General features: G+C 39.7%; 1 protein-coding gene across 1 annotated transcript in view; it reads left to right on the top strand.

Moving 5' to 3' along the window:
• Positions 1-272: 272 nt before the first annotated feature.
• The window catches only part of ANKRD42 (ankyrin repeat domain 42), a 64,455-nt gene continuing 48,196 nt past the window's right edge, over positions 273-16,531 (top strand). The window contains exons 1-5 of the mRNA XM_039231796.1: positions 273-298; positions 487-1,478; positions 4,593-4,756; positions 12,752-12,859; positions 15,950-16,069. Of these exons, the coding sequence (XP_039087727.1) occupies positions 273-298; positions 487-1,478; positions 4,593-4,756; positions 12,752-12,859; positions 15,950-16,069 (1,410 nt within the window). The remainder of the gene's footprint in view (positions 299-486; positions 1,479-4,592; positions 4,757-12,751; positions 12,860-15,949; positions 16,070-16,531) is intronic.

The following is a 16,531-nucleotide window of genomic DNA, read 5'->3' as shown; positions in this document are numbered from 1 at the left end:
ATTATTCTGAGAATTAAGTACCAAGCAATTATCCAAGAGCCTGGCACTAATAAAACATTCAATAATGAAAGCGGCTGCAGCTAATTTCTCCTTTGGGTTTTTCTCTATACCTGTGAAATGACAGGGTAAAAACAAATTTCCTCCAGTGTTCCAACAAGCACTGAAAATTATACTAGATTTGCCAAGGACGAAGAAAGGCCCCGCCCGGCCCGCGCCACACAGGTCACCTACGCAAACTGCAGTCCCGGAGCCCGCACCTGCGTCGCTGAGCCATGGAAGGCGTGATCGATACCAGGCCGTTAGAGACACGGGGCCTAGATAGGCTGCATGTGAGACCGAGAGGAATCTCAAAAACCCAGTCCACACCACCGTCCGATTTCTCTAGAGGCGAAGCCTTGAGAAAGGTTGAGGGGAGGCCGGAAGTGACGCACGGTCGTGAGGAACCGGACATGACCGCAGCACGCCGGAAGTTTACCCGTTTCCAAGGCAACGGCTCCAGCACGGCTGCAACCCGTTAGCTGTAGTCGAGACGCTGGAAAGCACCTCGGAGGAGAGGGTAGCAGCCGACGGCGGCCGCCGCCAGAGCGACTCGTGGGGAATAGCAATCGAAGACGGCGGCCGCCTCACTAATCGTCGCGTTTGGAGGACAAACGGCCGACACGCTCATCGCGGCGGCCAGTTAAGGGAAAGAGTTAGCGAAGACAGGGAAAGAATCCGTGAAGACGGCGGCCGCCTCTGTAGGGGCTCTACGGGAAGCGTGAGTGAAGACGTCGGCTTCTCCCGCACGGACTCGAGGAGGGTCAATGAAGACCTGGGCTGTGTCTCATGGGAGAGAGTTAGGGGAGATGGTGGCCGCTGTCACAGCACCTCCTGGAAGAGATTAAGAGACCGCGGCTTCAGCAGCAGCGACGTGTGTTTAAGTGAGGTCGGCAGCCACCAAACTAGTGACTGTGAGGGCCCGGTCCGAGAAGACCGCGGCCTCCGCTTCAGAGATTCTTGGGAGGGAGTCAGAGAAGTCCCGGGTCCCCAAACCAGCGACTCCGGGGAGAGGGGCAGTGACTACCGCAGCCGCCCCCTCAGTGACTCTTGGGAGGAAGGGAGTGTCGATGGCGGCCACAGCCTCAGTAATTCTTGGGAGGGAGTAAGTGAAGATCGCGGCTACGCGGCCAGCGACTCCTCTGCGGTGAGCGTCAGCATAGACGCCAGCCGCTGCCTCAGTGGCTTCTGGGAGAGAGAAAGTATAGACGAGGGTTCCCGCTGCGGGAGCTCCTGGGAGAGAACCAGGGAGGACGGCGGCCCTGGTCCGAGCGACGACGAAGGGGGTAGCCACTGCAGTGGGTCGTGGGTGACAGCGAGTGAAGATCGCCGTAGCAGCAGGGGCTTGGACTCGATTCCTCCTGGAAGTCCGCAGGATCGCACCATGCCTGGGGTGTCAGATTCAGGCCCCTCCACCTCCTCTAGGGAGACTGCAATCCCATGTGAGTCAGACTACTTCGCTTGCCCTTGTCTCTACCACTCTTGTCACTTCACCCACATCACCGTTGGCCGTTTGTGGTAGTTTCCGTTCTCAGCTGTTACTCCTAATTTCCAATTTGCCTATTTTAGGTGGGTCTCAAAGCTGTTCACCTGTTTCTCATTCTCCCTCCAGGTCTCCTCACTTTCTTTCCACCTGCAGTATTCCTGAGACTTCCTGAAACATCAATACTTGTTAAATCTTATGGACCGTTGGCTTCTCTGCAGCATTTGACCCTGTGAAGATGACTTTAGATTTACCTCGTTTTCTTCCTTCCGCTCTACTGACTCTAGCTTTCCTTTTGATGACTTTTCTACCATCCTCTCCTTAAATGCTGTCCCCTCCCCCCCCCCCCCCCATAGAGCCATCACTGATGGTTTTGTTTTTGTTTTTGTTTTTCCTGGTCCTTTATTATGACTTCAACCCTGTTGAAATCTTTGTTATTCAACCATCCAGTAAATATTTATTGACGGCTTACTATTTGCTGTATCTTAAGGATATATCAGTGAAGAAGACAGACACCTTCCTTACCTTTTAGGAGGAAAAATAAATACTGGGAAAATAATGGCTAGCGTGATGAATATTATAAAGACGAGTACAGTGTCTGGCTTCAGAATGGGCTGAGGGTAGGTATCAGAAAAAACTATGAATACTGAGAGACACTGAGATCTGCCACAGACAAATATATACAGCTCCCTTCTGGAACTTTCTTTGGCACCTCAAGATCAACATGTACAAAACAGGATTTTGTGTCTATATAGCCTCTCTATCTTCTGTTTTACCTGCATGGTAATCAAGCAGGTAAAATAGACACCTTGGAGTCATCCCTTTATGCCTTCCTTATTTCACCCACTGTATGCATCCTATTTCCATACTTGTTGAATCTATCTCCTTTTCTATTCCTGCTGTCACTCTTTTAGTTAGAGTGTTTCAGCCTCTTTGGGTGGACCACTGTAGCTTCTTACAAGGTCTTCCTCAGTCTCTAGTCTTACCTTTTTGCTTCCCTTCAGCAGTAGGATGGCTGTGTGTGTGTGTGTGTGTGTGTGTGTGTGTGTGTGTGCGCGCGCGTGCGCGCCCGCGCGCACTTTCTTGATCACATCCTACCATTCATGTTGTCTAGGGTGCCTTTCTCTTTCACTATTTTATCTGGCAAACTCCTGCTAATCCTTGAAGATTAATCGTAGATCTCATTTCCTTCTACTCTGGCTGAATTAGAATTCTTCTGTGCTTCCATTAGTTCTTATGAATATTTCTGTCATTGCTTTTACTACATTATTTTATAACTTTTGTTTGTATCTTTGAGTTCTTTGAGGATAGAGACTATGTTGCCTTCGTCCTTTTATCTTTATGGTAGACACCAAATTAATGTTGAGTGGATACATGAGTGGGTGAATGAATGAATGAATTGGGATGGAATGTGGTGGGGGAAAAAGGCTGTAAAGTTAGATGTAGCCAAATTAGTGGAAGACATAGATTGTCCTCCTGAGGGTGTGGCCTTTGTTCTCTAGATTAGAAGTGGATAACCAGATGTAGTTAGTGGAACAGAGGCATGGAGTGATCAGAATAGTGTCCTTGCACACAATGGATTAGAATGTTCCTGTATAAAATGGATTAGAGTGGGTAAAACATCATTTGCAGATTTTGTACTACTAGTTAAAAGGAGAATAATGAAGGTCTGATCAAGGGATTACATCGTTAAGCAATTATTAAATTATTAAAAGGCTTGGTGATTTTGGGTGCCTTCCTTTCTCCCTTCCCCATATGCATATATGTTCTTCAAGGTCTTGGTCAAATGTTTACTCCCCCAACGTCTTAATTTTACCTATACTCACTTAAGGCAACACTGTCGGGTTTTTTAAAAATTGTATTGAATTTGTCCAAATAGATTTTTAAATGGAAAGAAAATGTATTAGATCCATGTCCATTTGCCATCATATTATCTTAGTGCCTGGCATGGGTTAGATGCTCCTAAAGGATTTTGAGTAAAATGTATATACCATTTTGCTAGGGGGTGGTGTAAGATACAATTCCAGCCCTCAAAGAAATTAACATTTGAGTTGTGGAGAAAGGACATACACACGGATTAGTAGTAGTAGAAAACTGCATAGATTATCTATGCAGAAATGTTGGTGAGTTCTTTTGAAAGCAGTTTGAGGTCATGTGAATCATGCCTCTTTGTTTAGCAAATGCTTTGATTAAGCTCTCTTCCTCCTCCAACAACTGTTCATGCTGAGATATCTTTATTGCTTCTGGCTTATCCTACACATGAAATATTTCACAGTCACAATGCAGTCTTGATGTTTGGAACATTAAATTGTAAAATATAAGACCACTAGAGTTTATGAAGTAAAAATTGTGACCTGCCATTCCTTTCTTAGTGTAGTACATATGAGAAAGATAAGAAAAGTATATTGATAGAATGTATCAGCCTATGTGAGGTAAGACTCTGATAAAATCTTTGTCACTGGAGAGTAGGCTCTGTTACAGAGGATGGGCTGGGTGTATTTCAGAATCGTTACTTTCCCCCTTCCCCTGCTGAAGACATGAAGTGATTCTTCTTGACTTTTCACAGTGATAGCCTGGTGGGATTTACCCTGGTGGGATAAAATCTGTGAAAATGTGGGGGCCTTCTAAGACTGTGGCTTCAAGAGTTTTTCCACTCATAGAATAATACTTGCCCAACTTCTAGCAGTTTGTCACAATTGCTGTTTCAATGCTTCTAGAAGTTTATGGCTCCAGTGGCTTCTGCTCCAGGTAAGCAGAACTTGTTTGTGCTTTTGTATTTCTGTGTCTCTCCAGACTTGAGAAGGCAGTTGGCTTTGAGACCGTAGTTCTCTGATGAGTCCAAGAAAAGTTGTTGATTTAACTTTTAGATAGTTCCTGTACCTATGTGAGTGACAACTTCACTGCTCTTTATGTATTAGAGCTGAAATGGAAGTCTGATTAAGATGTTAACAACAAATATGTTTGTAATAAATTATTTGGAAAGCAAAAGTGATTTTGTGTTTTCTTTTGTTCTATTGAATTGCTTTATGCTTTTTTGTGTGTGTGTAATATATTTTAAGCAATTTTTCAATAGGTGCCCGGAAGAAGGTGCATTTTAGTAACGTACATGATGCAGTACGGGCAGGAGATGTGAAGCAGCTTTCAGAAATAATAGAACGTGGGGCCAGCATTAATGAAGTTGACATTCTCCATAAGTTTTCCCCTTTACACTGGGCAGCACATTCTGGAAGTTTGGAGGTAAGAAGCTATATAAATTATTAAGCTGAAGTAAGTTTACAGCTGTTAGCAGTTTTCAAGATTTGGCAAGTAATACTGAGACTTTATGCTAGGCATTTGAAATATTTTTCTTTTTCCTTTTTTTTTTAAAGTTTGTTTGTTTGTTTATTTATTTATTTATTTATTTATTTACTTTTGAGAGCTAGGGTGTGAGTCGGGGAGGGGCAGAGAGGGAAGGAGAGAGAAGATCCCAAGCAGGCTCTGTACTGTCAGAGCCCTACACAGGACTCAAACCCACAAACTGTGAGATCATGACCTGAGCTGAAATCAAGAGCCTGATGCTCAACAGACTTAGGCCCCCAGGCACCCTGGAAGTATTTTTCTTTTCAGTTCATTGTGTTATTTGTTGTTCTGGTTACTCTGCCTTAATAAAAAATTATCCCCAAAGTTAGTGGCATAAAATAACCATTTATACTCAAGTGAGTCAAGAATTTGGATCTCAGGAATAGCTCGTCTCTGTTTCACCATGTCTGGGATTTCAGCTAGAAGATTCAAATACTGAGGCTGGAATCTTCTGAAGGCTTGTTTGCGCAGATGGCTGGTGGAGGATGCAGGCTATAGGCTGGCCACCTTAATTCCTCTCCATGTGAACTTTTATGTGATGTCTCTCCACCTGGGCTAGTTTGTGATTTCTCACAACGTGGTGGCTGAGTTCCAAAGGCAAGCCTGGAGGTAACTTACAGAGAGTAACATACAAATACCTAGTTTATCAAATCTTAACATTTTTGCTCGAGTTACTTTAGATTTTTAGAAAATAAATGGAGGGGCGCCTGGGTGGCTCAGTCAGTTAAGTGTCTGACTTTGGCTCAGGTCATGATCTCAGGATTTGTGGGTTTGAGCCCCGCTTCGGGCCCTGTGCTGACAGCTCAGAACCTGGAGCCTGTTTAGATTCTGCGTGTGTCTCTCTCTCTCTCTCTCTCTCTCTCTCTCTCTCTCTCTCTCTCTCTCTGTCTGCCCTTCCCCTACTTATACTCTGTCTCTCTACTTCAAAAATAAATATTTAAAACAAAACGAAAGAAAAATAAATGGAATATCACAGATGTACTTTAAGTCTCGGGTGCCATTCCTCTCCTAACAACTCCAGAAATAACTATTACCCTAAATTTGGTGTTTAATATTCCCATGTAGGGGTGCCTGTGAGGCTCAGTCAGTTGAATGTCCAACTTTTAATTTCGGCTCAGGTCATAATTCCAGGATCATGGGATTGAGCCCCATTCAGTGTGGAGCTTACTTGGAATTGTCTCTCTCTCTCTCTCTCTTTCTTTCCTTCTCTCTCTCCCTCCCTCCCTCCCTCTCTCTGCCCCCTCCCCGCTCTTGCACATGCTTTCCCTTTCTCTCTCCTTCAAAATAAATTTTAAAAATTCCATCTATATTTTATGTTATTACATGATTATATCATTGTTTTTAATATTTTATATAAATGATATACTATGTATCATCCTGCAGCTTTTTGTGTTTAAAAATGTGTTTTTGAGTCTTAACTATGTGATTGCATTTATATACTCCATTTCTTTCAGGCATGTTATAATAATGTATTCTTAGACTAATATCAGAACTTAACCATTTTTCTATTGATGGATATTTAGTTGGTTTCAATTTTTAGCTAGTACAAACAGTGCTTGTGAATATTTTTATGCAAAAAATTATTCTTGGGTAGTGCACAAAGCCAACTGCACTTTTTCCTCATGATTAGAGATTATAGGTGGAGAACTTATTTTAGTTACTACGTTTCCCTAGCCTATAGGCTGTAGTAGGTCTGCTATGAAGTGTTTGGTTTTTTCCCCTGCCACACAGAGACTACTTTCTATGAAAATGGCTTCTCTCTGTGATTTCTTGTTTGTTTGGGTTTCTCTGCTTCTCAAAACCAAATCTGGTCCAGAGAATGTCTCTGCCAGTTGGTGTGTCCCACTTGAACTTCTGTAAACAAGGATTTTTGTTTTGGCCTTTTAGTGGCTTCCTCTTACCTAGGAGGTATGTGCCTTGACGGTCTATCTGATTTGTAGCCCTGGGTGAGTATGTTCTCTGTTTCCCTCCATATTCCTCTTGGATCTACACTTCGGCAGCTTTCCCAGATGTTTTGTAGCTTCAGATGTCTTTGTTTCATCAAGGATGGGGTTTTCTTCCTATTTTTCTTGCCCCACCCCCCTTTTTTTAAAATGATGTTGAGTAGAGTGGGATTTCCTCTCTTTCCTGGAATCCTTTCAGTCTTTCTGATTACTCCCAGTCTTCTTTGGTCAACCTCCTCTGCCTATTCTATAAATAATAGTATTTTTTATACTCCAGGCCGTCTTTTAGCATACTTTGGCTTTATCACTACTACATAATAATTTATTGATTTGCCTTCTCTTTTGAACTCTGCTGATGTATCAGGTGCTTGATCAACAACAGCTAATGCGCATCTGACTGGATCTCAAATGAGTCTGAAACTAAACCAGGACTCTTTTCCCTCCCTTTCTTAGCTGTCCAGGCTAATGACTTGGCATCATTATTGCATTGTCTCCATTTTTTTTTTTTTCCAGAAATGAAACACAACATCGACATTTGTCTGAAGGTGCAGTTGATAATGCAGTGAGAACTGATCACTAGGTCATTGATTTTGTTCCATCTTTGTCTCCTGAGTTTGTCTTCTCCATCCTCGTAGCCACTGCTTTAGATCTAATTGATTTTCTTCTTTGCTGTCTCATCCACCTTTAGTTCATATTCATTATAAAGTTATCATTGTAAAACTCCTGTCTGATGTTACTTGAGACCTTTCTTAAGTTTGTGTAGTTTTTATACCATAGGAATGCAAGCTATTTAATACAAGAGACTTCTCTCTCCAACCTCATCGGCCATCATACTTGTTTTATTCTGTAATACTGGTGACTATTGTCATTTCCCAAACTAGCCTGCTGTTCCATGTTATCCTAGACGTTACACATGATGTTTTCTCTGCCTAGTCTCACCTCTTGCTTCTGGTTACTTGGTTGAAATCCAGGTCAGGCAGCTCCCACTTGGCAAAACTTTCTCCGTTTCCCCTCTCAGCATTCCTCAGTAAGCTACCTAGGAGCTACCCCTAAATCATACACATATTTTTAAAATTGTATTTTTTTGTATTTATCACATTGAATTGTTCACTTTGAATCCCTTTTACATTTTGATCTCTTTGAAGGTACCATTTGGGTTTTAGTCCTCTTTTTTTTCAGCATCTGGCATATTGTATTCTCAATAAATGTTTGCTGTAGAGCTGAATTTGCTGAATTAAATTTATATATATGTATATATGCATATAATATATGCATACATATATATATATGTGTATTTTTAAAGTTTTATTTTTCGGGCGGCCTGGGTGGCTCAGTTGGTTGCATGTCTGACTTCGGTTCAGATATGATCTCATGGTTTCTGGGTTCGAGCCCTGCGTCAGGCTCTGTGCTGACGGCTCAGAGCCTGAAGCCTGCTTCATATTCTATGTCTCCCTCTCTCTCTGCTCCCCCCTGCCCCAGCTTGTGCTCTATCTCTCTCTGTCTGTGAAAAATAAGTAAATGTTAAAAAAATTAAAAGATTTATTTTTCAAGAGAGAGAGCACAAGCACATAAGTGGGGAGAGGGGCAGAAGGAGGGAGGGAGGGAGGGAGACAGAGAGAGAGAGAGAGAGAGAGAGAGAGAGAGAGAATCTCAAGTAGACTCCAAGCCCAGCACAGAGATGATGTGAAGTTTGATCTCACAAACCTGGGTTCGAGACCTGAGCCAAAATCAAGAGTCAGATGCTTAACTGACTGAGCCACCCAGGTGTCCCTTAAATTTATATTTTAAGTGTTAGCATAGTACATAACAGATATTCTAGAAATGTTTGTTGAATTTTAATAAAAGTGAATTAAACCATAACATTTTGGGTACCTTTTCATTTAAAAATCATCCCCTAATTCTCTATTTGAGTACTACATTAATGCTTTTACATTTTGTTATACTTTCTGAAATTTCCTAAGGCTGTGGTACTTACGTTGGTAATATAAAATAATCACTAGAAAAACAAGTAGTGAAAAATATGCTTCATTAGACTTCATCTTTTTTTTCTTCTGTGAAATGAAATCAGTTCTTGAGCCCTTATGGTAAACTTTTTATTTCAGATATATTTTTTACTTCTAGGATTTCTTTTCCTTCTTTTTTAAAAAATAATTTGTGTCTCAGTATATTTTCTTTTTTGTTTTTCATTTTCTGCAATTGTATTACATCTTTCACATTTTAAAGTTAACTTGAAACTATAATAGCATTTCATATATTTGGATAGGAATCAATATTTTAATATTTATTCATGGACACAATAAAATTATTCAAAATTAAATCTTAATGTACTATAATTGAACAATATTCTCAAAAACAGATATTTATAGTTTTATTAGAATTCATATAATTCATTTTTATCCACAACTTTGAAATTGAATTGTTTGCCAAACATAGCATGAATTAGGCATAACTTTAATTCAGTTAATACATTTTTATGAATGTGTATTTATTTTTATTAAAGATTTTGTCAAAAATTTTTTTAATGTTTATTTTTGAGAGAGAGAGACAGTATGTGAGTGGAGGAGAGGCAGAGAGAGGGAAACAGAATCTGAAACAGGCTCCAGGCTCCAAGCTATCCGCACAGAGCCTGATACAGGGCTTGAACTCAGGTACTGCAAGATTATGATCTGAACTGAAATTGGACACTTAACGAACTGAGCCACCCAGGCATCCCCCCCAGTTTTTTTTTTTAATAAGTGCTCACTTTTTTTTTAATGTTTATTTTTGAGAGAGAGAGGCAGAGAGAGAGGAAGACAAAGAATCCAAATCAGGCTCCAGGCTCTGAGCTGTCAGCACAGAGCCTGACGCAGGACTCTAACCCATGAACTGCAAGATCATGACCTGATCTGAAGTTGGACACTTAACAAACTGAGCCACCCAGGTGCCCCTTTTAGTTTTTTAAGTAATCTCTACACCTAACGTGCGACTTGAACTTGCAACCCTAACAAGATCAAGAATTGCATGCTCCACTGACTGAGCAAGCCAGGCTTCTATGTGTGTGTGTGTGTGTGTGTGTGTGTGTGTGTGTGTGTGTGTATAAAATTGTTTTTATAAGTATACTCTTTAATCCCTATCACCTATTTCAACCACTCCCTACCCACCTCCTCTCTGATAACTATCAGTTTGTTGTCTATAGTTATGAATCTGTTTCTTGGTTTGTCTTCTCTCTTTTTTTCCTTTGCTCATGTGTTTTGTTTCTTAAATTCCACATGTAAGAGAGATCATATGTATTTGTTTTTCTCTGACTTATTTCTCTTTGATGAGTCATTGTCATCATACTTTAATTCTTTTTTTAAAAATGTTTATTTACTTTGAGAGAGAGAGTGCATGCACAAGCAGGGAAGGTACAGAGAGAGAGAGGAGAGGGATCCCAAGCAGGCTCCACACTGTCAATGCAGAGCCCTACATGGGGCTGGAGCTCACAAAATGGAAGATCATGAGCTGAAATCAAGAGTCAGGTGCTTAACCAGCTGAGCCACCCAGGTGCCCCTCCTTTAATTCTTTAAATATAAATTCTTTCATTTTTATTTATTTATTTTTTTTTTAAAAAGACAAAGACCATGCAAGTTGGGGAGGGGCAGAGTGAGAGGGAGACAGAAAATCCCAAGCAGGGTCTGCCAGTACAGAGCCTGACGTGGGGCTTGAAGTCACAAAACCTTGAGATCATGGCCTGAACTGAACTCAAGAGTTGGATGCTTAACTGACTGAGCCACATAGGTGCTCCCCAAATTAAATTATTTTAAAAAGAATTCCTTTTAGTTTTCCAAAACTATTTATAATAACTGCTTTGAAGTCATGTTAAGTCCAACACTGGGCCCTCTCAGAGATAGTTTCTGGTGATCATTTTTTTTTCCTGTGTATGGGTCACACATTCTTTTCTTGTTTGTATACATCTCAATTTTTTAGTTTGCCTAGACATTTTTTTAAATGTTTTATTTATTTCTGAGAGAGAGATAGTGTGAGCAGGGGAGGGTCAGAGAGAGAGGGAGGGAGACACAGAACCTGAAGCTAGCTGAGCTCCAGACTCTGAGCTAGCTGTCAGCACAAAACCCGATGTGGGGCTCGAACCCACGAACCGTGAGATCATGAGCTGAGCCGAAGTCCGACGCTTAACTGACTGAGCCACCCAGGAGCCCCGCTGAATGGCAATTGGATGGCAATTGAGCACATGACAACATGTTCAACATCATTAGCCATTAAGGAAAAGCAAAATAAACCAACAGATGCCACTACCCTGTTAGAATGGCAAAACAAAAACAAAAAAGTTACTACCAAGGGTTGACAAGAATATGGAGCAACTGGAACTCTTGTACGTTGCTAGCAGAAATGTAAAATGGTATGGCCTCTTTGGAAAACAGCTTGGCAGTTTCTTATAAAGTTGAACATATACTTACCTATGTTCTAGCAATCCTACTTACACATATTTACCTAGGAGAAATATAAAACCTATACATGAGTTTGCAGTGGTTTTATTCTTCTGTAACTTAATGGTGTTAGCATATAGTAGTCTCTCCATAAATATTTGTTGATAAATAAACGACTTGCTGTGATTAGTAGTGATGTTGAGCCTTTTTTTGTCATCATATTTTATTGGTCATTTATCGCTATTACAGGCAAATGATACTAAATGTTAAAAGGCTTTCAACAAGTGATGCAGCTATAGCTGATGTGACAATATATCCCAATGATACAACCAATTCTTATTTTTTTTGAATTTTAAGTAGATTCCTACCCAATGTGGGGCTTGAACTAATGACTCTGAGATCAAGAGCTGCATACTCTACTGACTGAGACAGGTAGATGCCCCCCCACCAAATTCTTTAAAAAAAAAAAAAAACCAAAAAACTTCTCACAGATAGAATCTCCAAACTTGAACATATAAAGACAGTAATGCCATATGTGGCACAGAACTCTAATATTCTATTGAGATTTATGTTAATTAAAATAGTAAACAAAGATGCATTTGACCCTCACTCCATTTTTTTTTCCTCTTTTTTTAAATTTTTTTGAGTTTATTTTGAAAGAGTGAGAGAGAATGAGCGGGGGTAGGGCAGAGAGAAGGAGAGAGAGGTTTCCAAGCAGGTTCCACACTATCAGCACAGAGCCTGACACAGGAATAGAACTTACGAACTGTGAGATCATGACCTGAGCCTAAATCAAGACTTGGATGCTTAAGCAACTGAGCCATCTAGGTGCCCAACACTTGCCCCATTTTTTATATGCCACTTAAAAAAATTTTTTTAGAGAGCATCATTAGAATAACATCAGAATAACAATGTTTGCTCTGATACAGAAGCTTTTGAGCCCCTTTAAAGATCTATGACAGAGGTTGCAAATTGGCAGCCACTGAGTGAAAATGACTCACATATGTGGTTTTTTTGGTTTACACAGTATTGGTGTAATATTAGATTTGGATCAACATTTCACTTACAGCAACAACTGGCTGGGATTAAGTAGCATTTACATTTTTTGGACAAGGAATGTGATCTCCAATTTGACATAGCTCCCACCATTCCCTAATGTTTACCCAATAATAAGGGCAAGTGGGGGTTACCATATCATTGTTCTTGTGCTTTTGTTTTTCATAAAATTATCCCTCTCATTTACTTAAGATGTTTTCTAGGCTGTAGTATGTCATGATAAGAGACTAAATTCCAAACATCTAGAGATGTTAATGGGGCACCTGGATGGCTTGGTCAGTTGAGCTTCTGACTCTTGATCTCAGCTCAGGTTTTGATCTCAGGGTTGTGAGTTCAGGCTCCACATTGGGCTCTGCACTGGGCATGAGGCCTACTTAAAACCCCCAAAAAACAAAACAAAACAAAACCACCCCCCCTCAAAAAACAAAGATCTAAAGATATTTTTAAAAATTTGTCCTATCACTTTTAACATGGTCATTTTCTTAATTTAGTGTCTTCATTGGCTCCTCTGGCATGGAGCTGATATCACACAAGTAACCATGAGAGGTTGGACAGCAGCTCACATAGCTGCAATCAGAGGCCAAGATGCTTGTATGCAGGTAATAATAACTTGGGTTACTTTTTAAAAAGTCAATAAGTTTAATTACTTTAGCATAGTTTTGTTGGGCTATTGCTTTCATTCTAATAATATGATCCATAGATTTAGTTCTTTGTCCGAAGCAAGAACTTACTGAATTCTATGACTCAGATATTTTGGTACCAAATAGAACTTAAACAAATTGTGTGAGACTGGGGAGTCTTTTATCTCTGAAGTAATTGGCTATCTGATAGGTTGTTTTAAGGGCTATCACAGAGATGCCCAGATTATCTTCTTTATAGCTTGCATCGTCTAATATTTCTTATTTAACATATATTTTTGGCCAGCATTACACATTAATATACGTAGGATCTAGCTTATTAGAGTAACTAGATATAATCAGTGTACTGCCATAAACTGGAATTTGGAGGAATACAAAATTGTGTAAGCAAACAAGAGCAAATAAAAGTAATGATTATCACTTTTCATGGACCAATTACAGTTTTCCATGCATCACCTCATTTAATGTAACAATCTTTTGAGTTCCTGTTTTATAGGTAATGAAAATGATTCAGAGACAGTAAGTGACAAAGCCAGGATGTGAGCTTAGATTTTATTCTATTAACCTCTATCTATAATTCTATGTAAAATACTGGAATTGGAAAAATTGCAGGTGTTCAAGGGATAAACTATTATATGAGTTTAAGCTGTAGATATTTTGTTGTATATTATTATGAATTAAGTTTGCATAGCCATAGAAGTAGAATAATGATTCATTTGTATAAGAAACTGTTTTATATGCATACTAATATATACTCCTACACATATACATAATGCATACTTATACATGCACATGGGTATTAATAGAGGAATGAAGGATTGAAAGCAGTATTTCAGGAAATTATTCTAACAAAAAGTATTCTAACAAGGTGTATCCAAGATGTATCTAGGATGAGGAGATTGTTTGGAGGCAAGAAGACCAGTTAGAGACTTTTGGTGTCATTACTACCTATAGAAGGAGAAATTTTATGGTGGCAGAGGGAAAGAAAATTGTTGAAAATATCTTGAAAAGTAGGCATTGACAGAGTAGAGTGAAAATTTAAATTCATTCAAAATTTATGTTAAAAATTAGATTTAAATTTAAATTCATTTAAGGCAGAATGACAGATAATTATGACACTACAAACACAGAAATCTGAAAGGCAGGGGAGATACAGGAGCAAAGATACTGAGTTCAATTTGGTACATATTATTTAGAGGCCCTGTAGGTCATTCATGTGCAGAAGGTCCAGGCAGCTGAAAAGGGTGCTGGAGACCAGGATTTCAGGAGTAATAAAGTATAGAGAAGAGAATAGAGTATTGAGGATTGAATTTTGAAGAATGTTACTAGCAGTAATGGTAGGAAGCAGAGAAATGAGCAAAGAATTGAAAGGAAGAAGTCAGAGATGGGAGAGCTGGGGTCCATTAGGGCTGTGCAGATGAAGAAGTGTAAAAAATTAGGCAGAGTATCACAGTTACAGCAGGAAGCTGAGAAAATCCCATTGGACGTGAGAGCTCACTATCAGGTGAGGTTTGCTGTATTTCCATGGAGTGTTAGGGATGGCACACAGTTTGCAGGGGAATTTGTAGTTGAGGCATTGAGGTATTAATGTGAGAAGAAGGCAATGGAAGAGCAAATACAGTAGTAACTTCAGGGGACATCAGGGTCAAATGAAGCATTACTTGATGCTTTCCTTCCTCTAAGCATTAGATCAAACCATTCCCTTTGTTCTCTTCATTCTCAGAGATTTGGTGGTATTTTTTGATACTGTACTGTGTAGTTGTTGCTTATCAAGGATTTCTTTGTATAGTTGATGATCTTTGTCTTTACATGCGTCCTAATTCCTTAGGTTGCCATGCCTTCATATTCTTCGTAGTGATTTTTAAAACACAGTAAGCACTCAATATATGGTTTGTGATGATTATAGACTAGCTTTTTAATTATGGAAACTATTCTTAAAACTTTTGATAGGAATTGTGACTGAGTCTTTTGTTAAGATACTGGTAAATATAGACTGGTTAAAAAAGAGAGTCTCAGGGAGTAAAACTAAAAAATGTTGCCTAGGGGTTCCTGGGTTGCTCAGTTGGCTCAGTTGGTTCTGACTTCAGCTCAGGGCATTATCTTGTGGTTCATGGGTTTGAGCCCTTGTTGGGCTGTCTGCTGTCAGCACAGAGCCTGCTTTGGATCTGTTGTCTCCCTCTCCCTCTCTGCCCCTCCCTCACTCATGTTCTCTCTCAAAAATAAACATTAAAAAATACAATATTGGGGTGCCTGGGTGGCTCAGTCGGTTAAGCGTCTGACTTCAGCTCAGGTCATGATCTCATGGTTTGTGGGTTCGAGCCCCACGTCGGGCTCTGTGCTGACAGCTAGCTCAGAGCCTGGAGTCTGTCTTTGGATTCTGTATCTCTCTTTCTCTGACCCTCCCCTGCTTGTGCTGTCTCTCTCTGACTCTCAAAAATAAATTAAAAAACATAAAACAAAAAAAATACAGTATTAAAAAATATTAACTACTAGTTCTTTTAAACCAATTGCTTGGTATATTATATAGAGGGGTGAGCTATGTATATGACATAACCCATACACAGAATCTAGGCCAATTGTAAATTCTGATGGGATTTCCTCAAATGCAGTTAGAAATTTTTTTTGGAGCTAGAGGTAGTTACTTCAAAAAAGAATTCTATTCCATTATTTTGAAACTCAGGTAATAAAAGATTCTGCTTTTGAAATAGTGGACATATACCTTTTAGTTTATTAGCTTAGCATTAAAGAATTTAACTCAGTGATTATTAACCTCTGTTAATAATCCTGAAAAGCATGCCTTATAAATTGCATGTACCTGCTCAAATCAGAATGTAAAATCAGATATTATAAATGTCTCCTAGGCAAGGTTACAAAGGATCTCAAGAATTTTCTTACTATTAGCTAAGAATTTCTCATACTTTACCTGTGGCATGTGTGTAAGAACATATACAATAATCTAGCTATAGGTTGATAAATTACTTAATAATCTGAACCTGCATTTATGATTTAGCATATATATATTTATGTAAACTCTTATATCTCTATTTTGAGGCTCTCATAATCAATGGGGCAAATCTGGCAACTCAAGATGACCGTGGATGCACTCCTTTACACCTTGCTGCAACACATGGACACTCTTTCACTTTACAAATAATGCTTCGAAGTGGAGTGGTAAGAGATTCCTGTTGATATGTGAGAATGTATAATCATATAGATGGAGTAGCATTTGGTAGCCTGGTTATCTCTTCCTGACTTTTAAAATCTCTTACATGACTTTTGGTAAGTAATTTGATATACCTCTAGCTTTTTTGTCTTTAAACATGGGAGCAATAATTTAGATAAAGCTTCAAAAGAACCCAGTTTAGGGGCGCCTGGATAGCTCAGTCGGTTAAGCTTCTGACTCTTGATTTCAGCTCAGGTCATAATCTCAGGGTCATGGGATCAAGCCCTGTGTTAGACTCTGTACTTACAGTATGGAGACTACTTGGGATTCCCTCTCTCTCCCCCTACCCCTTCCTCCTTTCCCCCCTCCCTCTCTCCCTCTCTCCTTCCATGACTCTTGCATATTCATGTGCACTTTATCTCTCTCAAAATAAATGAAACTTTAAAAAATAGAAACCAACCCCAGTTTAG

The sequence above is a fragment of the Hyaena hyaena genome, unplaced genomic scaffold (assembly GCF_003009895.1).
Source record: "Hyaena hyaena isolate Hyena2069 unplaced genomic scaffold, ASM300989v1 scaffold_59, whole genome shotgun sequence".
Lineage (NCBI taxonomy): Eukaryota > Metazoa > Chordata > Mammalia > Carnivora > Hyaenidae > Hyaena > Hyaena hyaena.
This window is presented reverse-complemented; position numbering and strand designations above follow the sequence as displayed.